At 43.4% G+C, this 12,258-nt stretch overlaps 1 protein-coding gene across 1 annotated transcript; it reads left to right on the top strand.

The window, feature by feature from the left end:
* Window positions 1-4,265: 4,265 nt before the first annotated feature.
* On the top strand, window positions 4,266-11,599 carry HAPLN3 (hyaluronan and proteoglycan link protein 3). Its single transcript, XM_044662483.1, has 4 exons — window positions 4,266-4,389; window positions 6,610-6,978; window positions 9,519-9,821; window positions 11,303-11,599. Exons 1-4 carry the CDS (start codon window positions 4,266-4,268, stop codon window positions 11,593-11,595), a joined length of 1,089 nt encoding a protein of 362 aa, XP_044518418.1. The 3' UTR covers window positions 11,596-11,599.
* Window positions 11,600-12,258: the final 659 nt, after the last annotated feature.

Here is a 12,258-nt window from a genome sequence, read left to right as displayed (position 1 = left end):
GGGGGGGGCATTTCAGAGGAGACGAAGGCAGAGAAATCTGTGACTGCCAGAAAGTGAGCCTTAGTGGGAGGTCCCTGGAATGTTTCTAGAGGCAGACAGGTCTATTAGATGAGTAAGAGGTTTACCCAATGGACTCTCTGTAGCCTAGGGGATCTTTTTCTTGGGGATCAGGGTACCTAGCGCTGGTAGATAGAGGCTTTCCTAATGAGTTAAAGGGAGGCTCTGGTTCCTTTGTGGGACACAGCTACGGGGAGCACACAAAGAATGCCAGGAAGGATTGTGATTCCTCTCTCAGCTCACCTCCTGCTTGCACATTCCCCTGTCTGATAGTGGTAGTTTCAAAGGAACTTATAAACCTTGTCCAAACAGGGGGCACAGATGTCAAATTCCTATCCCAGAGCCCTCCGGGTGGGAGCCTGTTGAGAAGCAGGGTAGGTGCATGGCACCCTCTGCTGGTATTATGGAGATTTGCTATCACCTAGATATGAAAAGACACTTGGCTTGGAGTCATACATCATAGGAATATAGACAGATTCAGAGATAGAAGGGTCTCATTCCCCCTCATTTCACAGAAAGGGAAGTGGAGGCAAAAAGAGATTAAGTGATTTGCCCTTGATCCCACAGCTAGAAAATATCAGAGCCCAGATTTAAATCTAGATTTCTAAATCTATCTATCTATCTATCTATCTATCATTTTTATCTCTACCCTTTTCTCCTTTATTTCTTCTCCTTTTCCTCCTCCTTCTCCTCTTCCTGCTCCTTCTCTTCCTCCTCTTTTTCTTCCTCCTCCTCCCTCTTTCTCTATTTTCTTCTTCCATATTTCCTTCTTCCTAAGTTGGTAGAGGAAAAGTCAGAAGCCAAGGGAAAAAATTTTGAAAAACTAAGAAGTATGTGATGAAACAGAATGTGAAAGACTAGAAAAAGCCAAAAATAGAATCTTGCCTTGCCACTCTCCCTCCTTTCCTTTCCTCTCTTTAAATGAGAGGACAGTTCACTTTTGGCCCAGCCGCAGTAGGCAATGTCTGGATAGGGGTTCCCTTGCTCCCCAATATGCTTTGGTGGTAAAGAAAGGGGCACAGGGAGTCAGTAGACTTAGATTCTGCTTCTAGTTTTGCCACTAACTAGCAGCAAGTCTCTAGGGGACTCAGTGGATTGGACTTTAGTCAGGAAGACTTGAATTGGAACCCTGCCTCAGATGCTTAGTAGCTGCATGCTCTTGGACAAGGCCCTTAATTACTGTCAGGTTCAGTTTTCTAATCTGTAAAATGGGAATATTAACTGCCATTTCTTCAGAGAAACTGTAGTCAGTATCAAATGAGATGACATTTATAAAGCACTCTGCAAACCTTAAAGTTAAATGGTAACTGTAAAATGAGGGTAATCTCTAAGGTACTTTCCAGCTCTATCATTCTAGGAAATGGTTTTATCCTCAGTCCAAAGGATGCCAGGAAGATCAGAACAGTTTTGAGGATTGTAATATCTAACCCATCCTTACAGGATCAACCTGGAGTTCCAGTTTCTTTCTTTGAATGATTAATGATTGGGCTGGATCCTGGGTCCTCCCTGTTTGTTTCTCTAAGCCCAAGGAAAAACAAATTGATCTCCTGTGGTAGGGAAGAGCATGGTGTTTGCACTTGCTCCTTGGGCTCTTTTGTTCAGTTAAATGTAGGACATGGGCTGGGTAAAAGGCTATGAGGGAGTGGAATGAAGTACATGAGAGCAAGGTTAAGAAAGGAATGTTCTCCAGTGACCTTGTGTAGGCAGAGAGGTATTTCCACCTCAGCTTCAGAATCTCAAGAGGGTCAAATCTGGAAGGAATCTTTAAGATGATCTCGTTCAACACTTTTATTTTATAGATGAAGCAATTGAGGCCTAGAGGTGTGATTTTTTTTTTTTGCTTACCTTATCCCTAGTTAATAGTAAAACTGGAATGAAAGCCCAGGTCTCTTATCTCCGGATCCAGGATTGTTTCTACTATGCTAGACTGCCTCTCCAATTAATTCTCTGGCTAAATTATGGATCTACATACACTACTTTTGATTTAGAATATTGAAACTCATTCTTGGCCCCAACCCAGAATTAGAGAAGTAAGACAGGGGAAAGGTTGTGGGGATCAGGGTAGGGAAGACATCAGAGCATGATAGAAAAATTGCTGAACCTGGATGGGAAGGCAGACTGCCTGACAGAAGGGACTGAACCATCATTAAGCAAATGGTACCAAATCCCAGGTTACCCTAGATGACTAGAAGTGATAAGACTTAGGTTCATGCTTAATGTCTTACCATTTATGAGGTTTGGAAACTTTTCATTAACCAAACACTCCTGAGTCTTTAATCTTCGTCATTATCTGTAAAATGGGAAAGAGAATAATACTGGTTCTGCCTACATCACAGGCATGCTGTAAGGAAAAAGCTTTGGAAATATAATGGGGAACTGGTTGATGAGGGTCCAGTCCTAGGACCGTGCTCATGGGACCCAAGTGGATGATTGGCGAGTGTGATGATACACAAGGGAGGACCCACCTTTCAGCTGTTTCCTGTCCGCTAAGTTCATAGGGGAGAGGGTCCATGGCTGACTGGTAGCTGAATTGGAACCAAAAGTGTATTCCAAAGGTGCTGAGCTGTAACCAAATGTTTACACCAAAGGTGTCAGTGGAGGAGCTTGAGGTCATCCAGGATCAAAGGTGTCATCAGAGACCTCGAGGCCAAGCCTGGGAAGAGAGTGTGTCTGAGAAGGGACGTGTTTAATCTAGACCAGGTGTGGATTGATGTTGCGGCAGAGATAGAACTCAGACAACTCATCCATCAGCCCTGCATCACCCAGAGGTGAACTCAGTGGTAAAAAGAATGTAGCTACCATTTTAAGTTTGAGCCCACTCTCCCCAAGGACTGAAGAGGTTCATCCGACTTTTCTAGCTTTTACAAAACCCTCTATCAAAAGAAAGAAGACAAAAACAGGACCCATCGTACATACGGGCTTGCCACAGAGGCCACATGTGCCAGAACTCAGAGAATTATCCTTATTTTTTATGTGGAGCAGGAAGGAAGAGCCTGAGATTCTCTAAAACCTTTCCTTATATTCTCAGTTACAGCTCAGCTGTTGGCCATGCAGAAAGCAGTCAAGAAACAATTACAGAATACTTACGTGTGCTCTGAAATGAAGAACCAGGGTCTTCCATCATTGCATCATTCCAGAAGCAGGTTCAAGAGCACACCCTTATTGGCCATTTCATAAAACTTACTAAAGCTCTGTTTAAATATGGAAACTGCTATTGATTCAGTCCCAGATGATCCTTCATCCCCCCCATCGTCCCCCATATTTCCTGCAGCCCACTGCCTCCTGGTTCCACATAGTTGTATATAGACCCCAAAGTACTTGGAACTGTATGTGGTACATAGCTGATATTTAATAAATGCTTGTTGATTAATTGATTATATCTTATGGATACCACTGGGACCACGAACAGAGTCCAAAGATCTAGTGCATGTTCCCTGGCAGGGACCATTTTTTGCTTCATGCTGTGTTTCCAACATTTAACATAGTGCCAGGTATAGAGAAGGCACTTTATAAATGTTTATGGATGGATGGATGGATGGATGGATAGACTGTGGAGAATCTTGTAAATCTGTCAGGTAGATAGTGAGAAAGAGGCACAGATCATTCCCTGAGTCTGCTTATGGCTCGAGTCTCCCTGTGGGGTAGAGAAGAATCTGGGGGTAAATGGAGTCAAGGACTCAGATCCTGGAGGACAACCAAAGTATGTTCCCTCTAGCTGTGGGCAGACTGCCTGACAGACAGGGCATAGTTCAGTGGGCCAGCCAGCTGGACCACACTCAGCCTGAAGGGGTGGGAGGGCCGGCTGCCAGTCTTCCTTAGCAGGGAGGCCAGACTCAGGGTTAAGCAAGACATGAAAGGCTTAGCTCACCACCCAGGGCTAAGAAGGAGGAGGAGAAGAGAATGAGCTGAGGCTACATGGATTCTGAGCTCTCTGTGGCTTTAGAGCTGTCAGCAAGGGAATTCACAGACTGAGAAGGAAGAGAGGGAACTTTGGTTTTGGCCACACAGAGCATTAGAACCCAGACATGGAGGACTCCTAGCTGAGTCTCTGTTGCTTAATCCAAGCTGTCTAGACGTCATAAGGATGTGCCCTACACTTCTCTCCCAATGGAGCCATTCTCTCACCCATGTGTTCTTTTCTTCTCAGCTGGCTCATTTGGAGTCTTGAACCCTTAGCCAAGAGCAACTAAGTCTCTCTGGATGAAAAAATGCTGCTGGTGTTGCTGATTGGGTTTCTGTTGCCCTCTGGCTGTCCTGGACTCCCTTTCTACAATGGTTTCTACTATGGAAATGTCATGAATGACAGAAGTTACAGAAATGGCAATGGAGAAGGTGGGTGTGTCTTCCAGGCCTGGCAAAGAACCTTACTTGACCTAAGCAGAAAACCTCAATTTCCATCGTTAAACCAATCACTCAACAAACTTCTTAAGTAAGAGCGTACCTATTTTCTGGGCCCTCTACTAATCACTGGGAAAACAAAAACAATCCCTACTTTCTTTTTTTTTTTAATTGTTTTAATTCATAACTTAAGAGGCATCAGATACAGTTCAGAGTCCTTAAGAATTCAAAGTTGTTTATCTTCATAATAGTGTTGCTATTATGCAAATTGCTCTCCTGATTTTGACATCGACTTATTAAAAAAAGGCTTCCCAGATTTCTCTGAAATCTTCCCTTTCACCATTTAGCAGTATAATAATATTGCATTACATGAGGAATTCTCAAAGGGTAAGCTGCTAGTTCCAGGGGGGATGCTGTGAAATTTTGGATGTTATATTAATGGAGACAAAAGAAAAATTTGAAACAATTTTGTTTAATATGCATTTTACTTATCCGCCCACCACATGGAGTATGGCAAACACAGTATTCACAAAATAAACAAAACCTGCCTATTATTTGCATGGACTAACCTCAAAACACATCAACCTTGAACTTACAAAGAAACTCAACCAAAACAGCTGCTCTTATTTAAGGGAAATTGTGAATACTAGAGTTTCTTGACTCTCCTGTAGTATTGCCAAATTGAATGTTCAGCCCTGAGAACAAAACTATTTGAGAACTAGTGCCTCCCATTCCTGTGCCATAATTTGATTCATTTGGTTTCCAACTCTTTGCTATCATAAAAAGTGTTGCTATGAATATTTCACTATTTAAAAAATACTCTTTACCTTCCATCTTAGAATCTATGCTGGGTATTAGTTCTAAGGCAGAAGAGTGGTAAGGGCTAGGCAATGGGGGTTAAGTGACTTGCCCAGGGTCACATAGCTGGGAAGTGTCTAAGGCTAGATTTGAACCCAGGACCCCCCCATCTCCAGGCTGGCTCTCTATCCACTGAGCCACCTAGCTGCCTCTGTCTTTCTTTAAATAAAAATTCATTGCAATCCTGGTTCAAGGACAACTCCTTAGCTTGGGCCCTCCTTTCTCCTACTCTCCTCCAGGTAAGAAGGAAAGCTAGTTACAGAGACCTACTCCTTGGAGTTGGTCATTGGCTCATACTTTTGGGGACATCTTTGCTGATAGGACAACATTCCTTCACTGTGTCCTATAGCTTGGCAGGGAGCTTGCTTCTTCTTTGAACTGGCCTCTCTACCAAAAAATGTCCTTCCTGTTTTTAGTTACAGGGCATTTAGTCAGGAAGTTGTGTTGAGGGGGCAGTTGGGAAGCTCAGTGAATTGAGAGTAAGGCCCAGAGATGGGAGGTCCTGGGTTCAAATCTGACCTCAGACACTTCCTGCCTATGTGACCCTGGGCAAGTCACTTACCCCCCCATTGCCTAGCCCTTACCACTCTTCTGCCTTAGAACCAATACCCAGTATTGATTCTAAGATGGAAGGTAAGGGTTTAAAAAAAGACCAAAAAAAAAAAAAAAAGAAAAGAAACTTGTGTCGAACATCTTTTTTTGTTATTGATTTTTGTATCCTTTCACAAAGTGATTTTTTATTTTTTCCCTTAGTTTATTTTTATTATTTTAAATTTTATTTTAAAGTTTTTTCCTCATGGTTACATGATTCATGCTATCTCCTTCCCCTCTTCCTTCCTGGAACTGACAAGCAATTCTGTTGGGTTATACATGTATTATCACTTAAAACCTATTTCATTTTTATTCATTTTTGTAATAGAATAATATTGATTTTGTTAAATTTTTTATTGATAATTTTGTTGTTGTTTCTCTCCTATTACCTTCTCTGGGAGAACCATCCATTTTAGCAAAAATAAGAGACAAGGGAAAATAAGCAGTTTGGCAAAACCAACCAATCCATTTTGTCGCATGGTAGATACAATGTTCCATACCAATACTTTCCCACCTACACAGGGAAGGTTGAAAGAGATACTTTTTATTTTTTCTTCTTCTGGGTTAAGGTTGTAGATTGTCTTTTTCTAACGGCCTTTTGAAGTGCTTCCTCTGATTTTTAGTCATTTTAATTTGGATTGTGAGTTGTGGTTGCAAACCTTATTAGTGTGATAAATACCAAAGGAGTGGTGTAAGGTACAAATTTTACTTCTTGACTCTGACCTGAGGCAATTTTTGGCTCTGAATTCCCATCTCTCCCAAAAGGTTTTTTCAATGGGGTGAAATTGGTGGTGGAGACACCTGAGGAGCCCCTGTTTACCCACCGAGGTGCCAATGTGACCCTGCCTTGCCGCTACCACTATGAACCGGCACCGACTTCTTCTCGTCCTGTCCGGATCAAGTGGTGGAAGCTGGGGGAGAATGGGGCCCCCGAACGCGATGTGCTGGTGGCCATCGGGCTGAGGCACCGAAGCTTTGGGGAGTTCCGAGGACGTGTCCATCTCTTACAAGAGAAGGAGCAGGATGTCTCCCTGGTGATCCATGACCTGCGCCTACAGGACTATGGGCGCTATCGATGTGAAGTCATTGATGGGCTGGAAGATGAGAGTGGTGTGGTGGAGCTGGAATTGAGGGGTGAGCAAATGGGGCTTGGGAGTTGGATACACACACACACACCCCACAGACTGAGAAACAGAACAGTGTAGTATTGGGGTAGAGGAGCCAAGGCAAAAGACCCTCTCTGCTTCCAGAGTGCCATGGGATTTAGATTTTGAAGGGACCTTAAAGATCATCTAGTTCACTCATTCATCACACCCCTTCACAGATGAAGAAACTGAGGCTCCTCCAGATAAATGAAATGATATGTCCTAACTTAATTAGGTAGTAAGTCACAGTCAGGATTCAAACTCAGGACTCCTGACTCCTAATCTCATGTTCTTTCCAATTCTATATGATGTCTATTATATTCTTAGTATCTCACTCACTGCCAATGCATCCTTTGGAATAGTTAAGAATGACAATGACAACAACTGGAATTTATATAGCACTTTGTTTTGCAAGGTATTTTATAATTTATTCAGTTGTTTTCAGTTGGATCCAATGCTTCCTGACCCTATTGGGGGTTCCTCGGCAAAGATACTGGAATGGTTTGCCATTTCCTTCTTCAGCACATTTTACAAGTGAGGAAACTGAGGCAACCAGAGTCACAGAGTTAGAAAGTATCTGAGCCTGAATTTGAACTCACGAAAATGAGTCTTCATTCCAGGCCCAAGGCTCTTTTCATATGTTATCTTATTAGATACTTACCCTTCTTACCATTATTCTCCCCATTTAATAGAGAAAGGAAATGGAAGCAGAAAGATTAAGTACCCTTCCCAGGATCAATATGTCTGAGGCAGGATTTGAACTTGGATCTTTTTGGCCCCAAATCCAAAGCTCTGTTCTCTTGGTCATGTTTCAAAGGCTGCATTTATAAAGTCCTTTGTGTACAGTATTTTGGGTTATCTTCACAACAACCTCATGAATATGGTTTCCATTTTATAGATGAGGAAGTGACTTGCTCAGCCCTAAATGTCCGAAGCAGGGTTTATGGCTAGGTCTCGATTCTCAACCCAGTACGTGCTGTTAGCATGTCTAACTGGACCAGTAACACGCTGCTGGCCCATCTAGACCTCAGAAGTGGGCATCCTTTCCTTAAAGTGGGGAAAAGAGAGATGAAAAGAAACGGGAGGTGGGGCGTGTCATAGGATGAAGAAATGGGCTTGATGTCAAAAGATGGGTTTCTTGTCTTCAACTCGGCTGCATAATAGCTTGTGATTTTGGTGTCCGTCATTTTCCCTCTGTTTTCACTTCCTTACCTGTAATGTAAAAAATAGAGACAATGCCTCCATAGCAGTGCTGTTCAAGATCAAATGAGATATTATCTATGAGAGCCCTTGGAAATCTGTAAAGAATTATTCAAATGCAAGAAATTATTGTGGATTCCTGGATCTAGGTCTGTGAAGGTGTCTGAAGAGTAGAGAAGCAAGTTTGGGTGGTGGCAGAGGTGTTTGCTGGACGTCTCTCCTTTGTGGGAGGGAGGCCTTTCTGTCTCTCTACAGCATCAAAGAGGTCTATTGGGGTTCAGAGAATCTATAGCTCACCCCCCCATAGTTATTGTGCTGGGATCTAGGAAGAGGAGAGGGCTAGATGTAGGGTGGGGAGATCCATGGGTTGGCGGTGGGGTAGGGGAATGGTAGGATTACAAACAATATGGGGGCATAGGTGGAAGATGGGAATAGGTGGTGCCAGAGGTAACGGGGAGGTGGAGTGAAGAGGAAGCTGGGAGCGAGTAGACTCAAAGCAGTAGACTGAAGAGAAATATTAGATGGAACAGGAGAAAATGAAAATGAAATAGGCAGGAGTCAGATGTGTGAGCCGTGTAGTTGAGGGCCAGACAAGCTGTGACTAAGATGAGAAAGGAACCTTTATCTTCTCCATCTCTTCATCCAGATCTCTTTTCCTCCTCAAGCCATAATTATTCCTGGTTTAGGCTTGTTACGTTCTCCAAATTTCTTGTTTTAGGATATAATTGGAATCTTGGGATAGAAAGGCAAATAAAGGCTACGCAAATTCCTCAGAAATCAGGCCACTAGGTACAATTTCTAGGGTCTTGGGAAGCACCCTGCTGCTTCCTAGAAAAGGATAAAAATTGCCTAAGAGAATCACTCGATGGCTACAAAATGATGACTAACCCTGCTCTCCCGCTGAGATGGGAAAGCTGCCCACCTTGGATTCCTGATCTGATCATTCAATGGAGACCTTTCTCAGGACCTGGAGACTGTCAGGGCTAGACAGTAACAGTAACCCATCATCCTGTTAGCATTTCTTCTTTCTCTCCTTCTCTCTTTCCCTCCCCAGTTACCTTCTCTCTCTTTGTTCTCTTCCCCTCACCTTTGCTTGCATCATAGATGCATCTTTTCTCCTTCCCACCATCTTTTCTCCCAAGGCATTCTGCTAACGTGTTGTGTTAGGACTCCCCTTCCTTGAGCCGTTGTGGAGAGGTTCCCAGCTCGGGGGGCTCACAAGCACCTCCTAGCTCTCCTGCCCTCGGGCTCACTGTCTTCAGAAGCTCGTCCCCACTCTTCCATCCGATTCTTCCTTCCATCATGACTTCTCTTCCTTTCTGTCTCCAGGTGTGGTGTTTCCCTACCAGCCACCCTACGGTCGTTACAGGCTCAACTTCCATGAGGCACAAGTGGCCTGTGAGAAACAAGACGCCGTGGTGGCCTCCTTCGAGCAGCTCTTCAGAGCCTGGGAAGAGGGCCTGGACTGGTGCAATGCAGGCTGGCTGCTGGATGGGACTGTGCAATACCCCATCACCCTGCCCCGGCAGCCATGTGGGGGGCATGGCTTAGCGCCTGGGATCCGCAGCTACGGGGAGCGTCACAAGAGACTGCACCGCTATGACGTCTTCTGCTTTTCTTCCTCTGTGAAAGGTGAGTGTGCCCTGGGCGCTTAGGTGGCCCAGTGCAGAGAGCACCAGGCATGGGATAGGGAAGACCTGGGTTCAAATCTGCACTCAGGCCCTTCCCAGCTGGCTGACGCTGGGCAAGTAATTTAATTCGATTTGCTTATCCCTTGCCCTCCTCTCTTGGAGTTTCAACTTAGACAGAAGGTAAGGGTCTAAAAAAAAAAAAAAGGAAAAAGGAAAAAGAAAGGTGAATGTACCTAAGGAGCTCCTCACTTTCCCCTCACATTTGTCTAGTCTTAACTCTGAGGAATCTTTCCCTGGATCAGGTCTGAGGTGGATGTGGGGCTCCAGGCATCAGCCTTGCCATAGCACAGCAGACTTCTCCCAGAGGCTGTGCCAAAGGTCTCTCACTACTAAATCAGAACCAGAGGATCATAAATCAAAGAATCATGTAAATTATATATATATATATATGTCTATATCTTGTTTGTACATAATTTGAATATTATTCATAATATTGTACATAAATTAAATATTGTTCCCTCAATATTCTGGACTGTGAGCCCCTTTTCTTTGTAACTTCCACCCTTAACAGAGCATTTGGCACATAGTAATGTTTCTTGTCTTGTGGGATTAATAATAATAATATTACTAATGATGATGATTAATCATGGGCATCGATAAAGTGCTTTACTAAATATAAAAATGATCTCCTTTGCTTTTCTTTCTTTTTGTTAAACCCTCATCTTCTGCCTTAGAATCAATGCCATATTCTTTTTTAAAAATTATTTATTTATTTAGAATTTTTGCCATGGTTTCATGATTCATGTTCTCTCCCTCCCCTTTTCCGTCTCCCCTCCCACATCGGACAAGTAATTCCATTGGGTTATTCATGTATTATCACTTGATACTATTTCCATATTATTCATTTTTGTAACAGACAATAGGTCATGTTCTAAGGCAGAAAAGTGATAAGGGCTGTGCAATGGGGTTAAGTGACTTACCCAGGATCACAAAACTAAGAATTTGAATCCAGGACCTCTTGTCTCCAGGCCTGGCTCTCTTATCCTGAGCCACCTAGCTGCCCCTGCTTCTCTCTTTGTATTTTCTTCAGATTTTGGGGGGTTGGTTCAGTTAAGATAAATTTAGAATTAGGGAATTACAGTTTCTAAAATTCCTATTTCAATAACTCCAATTTCCTTTTCCTATCATTGTTCCTATAGAAATAAATATAATAAATAGGGTTTTTATAAAAGATTTATCTCCAGTCAAGTCTTTTCAACTACTGGTTCACCAAACTGTCAACCATCAACTCTGAACAACTAAATCTGTTTATAGTCTAGTAAAAGGCTATTATATCTTCAATATACACTAAACAAACTCCCAAATTAACGGTGCTCTGCACACATTAGGTGTTTAATAAGTGCTTACTAAATTGAATTGAACTATGATCCCGGCTGTACCGGTTGCTCAGGTGCTCATGACTCTCCCCCCATCTGCCCACAGGTCGAGTCTATTATTTAGAGCACCCAGAGAAACTGACACTGGCGGAGGCAGAAGAGGCCTGCCAGGAGGACGGGGCCCGCATTGCCAAGGTGGGGCAGCTCTTTGCGGCTTGGAAATTCTACGGCCTGGACCGCTGTGATGCAGGCTGGTTGGCCGATGGCAGCGTCCGCTACCCTGTTACCCGTCCCAGGCCTAACTGCGGATCTCTGGAGCCTGGAGTCCGAAGCTTTGGCTTCCCAGACAAGGAGAGCCGGAGATACGGGGTTTATTGTTACCGACAGAGCTGGGGCTAAGGGGCAGGCCTCCTTGCTTGGCCCCAGCCTTGCTCTCTCTCTCCTTCTTCCTCCCTCTTCAGGGCTGGTGTATTTATTGCAAGTCTCATTTTCCCTGAGGGTTGAGGAGATTTAGATGAGTTTTTACATTTTTCAACAATTTGTTTAAACAATGTGTTTTATGGTGTGTTTTTTAAAACTAAAAGAGGAAATGTAATTCTTCTAGGACACGTCTTTTTACACATCTTTCTTACCTCTGGGCTCCAGCTCTCCTTGAGGGCTCTCAGTAGGAGCATGGACTCTTAAAGATAGAAAGAACCTCTAAGATCATCTCGTCCAATTGTGTCATTTTATGGATGACTGAAGACTGAAAACTTCCCTTAGAGAAGGGAAGTCACTTGTCTAAGGTCGCACAGAAAGTTAGTGGCAGAGCTAGGATTAGAACTCAGATCTCTAGATTCCTAGTCTATAGTTCTTCAAAAATACCCTGGGTTCTCCCCAGGATGGAAGGGGAAATTGAAGAGTCCCTCTCCATTTTATGTTAACACCCAATAAGCCAAGGGACTCTGGAATTTGGAGAGCTCTTGCTAATTGGGCCTCTTATCTTTTACACTTTTCTCCTCTTCTCCCATTTCACTGGGGACCATTCTTGTCCAGATGAGTTCAAATTGGTCCCTCCAAGAA

The sequence above is a fragment of the Gracilinanus agilis genome, chromosome 2 (genome assembly GCF_016433145.1).
Source record: "Gracilinanus agilis isolate LMUSP501 chromosome 2, AgileGrace, whole genome shotgun sequence".
Classification (NCBI taxonomy): Eukaryota; Metazoa; Chordata; class Mammalia; order Didelphimorphia; family Didelphidae; genus Gracilinanus; species Gracilinanus agilis.
The sequence above is the reverse complement of the archived record's forward strand: the minus strand, read 5'-3'. Positions and strand labels throughout refer to the sequence as shown.

What these genes read in the sequence shown, in the direction of transcription:
- HAPLN3 (XM_044662483.1), top strand. Translation starts at nt 4,266, where the DNA reads ATGCTGCTGGTGTTGCTGATTGGGTTTCTGTTGCCCTCTGGCTGTCCT. An exon ending in CAGAAATGGCAATGGAGAAG is followed by an intron (nt 4,390 to 6,609) that starts GTGGGTGTGTCT and finishes CTCTCCCAAAAG; the next exon opens with GTTTTTTCAATGGGGTGAAA. An exon ending in GGTGGAGCTGGAATTGAGGG is followed by an intron (nt 6,979 to 9,518) that starts GTGAGCAAATGG and finishes TTCTGTCTCCAG; the next exon opens with GTGTGGTGTTTCCCTACCAG.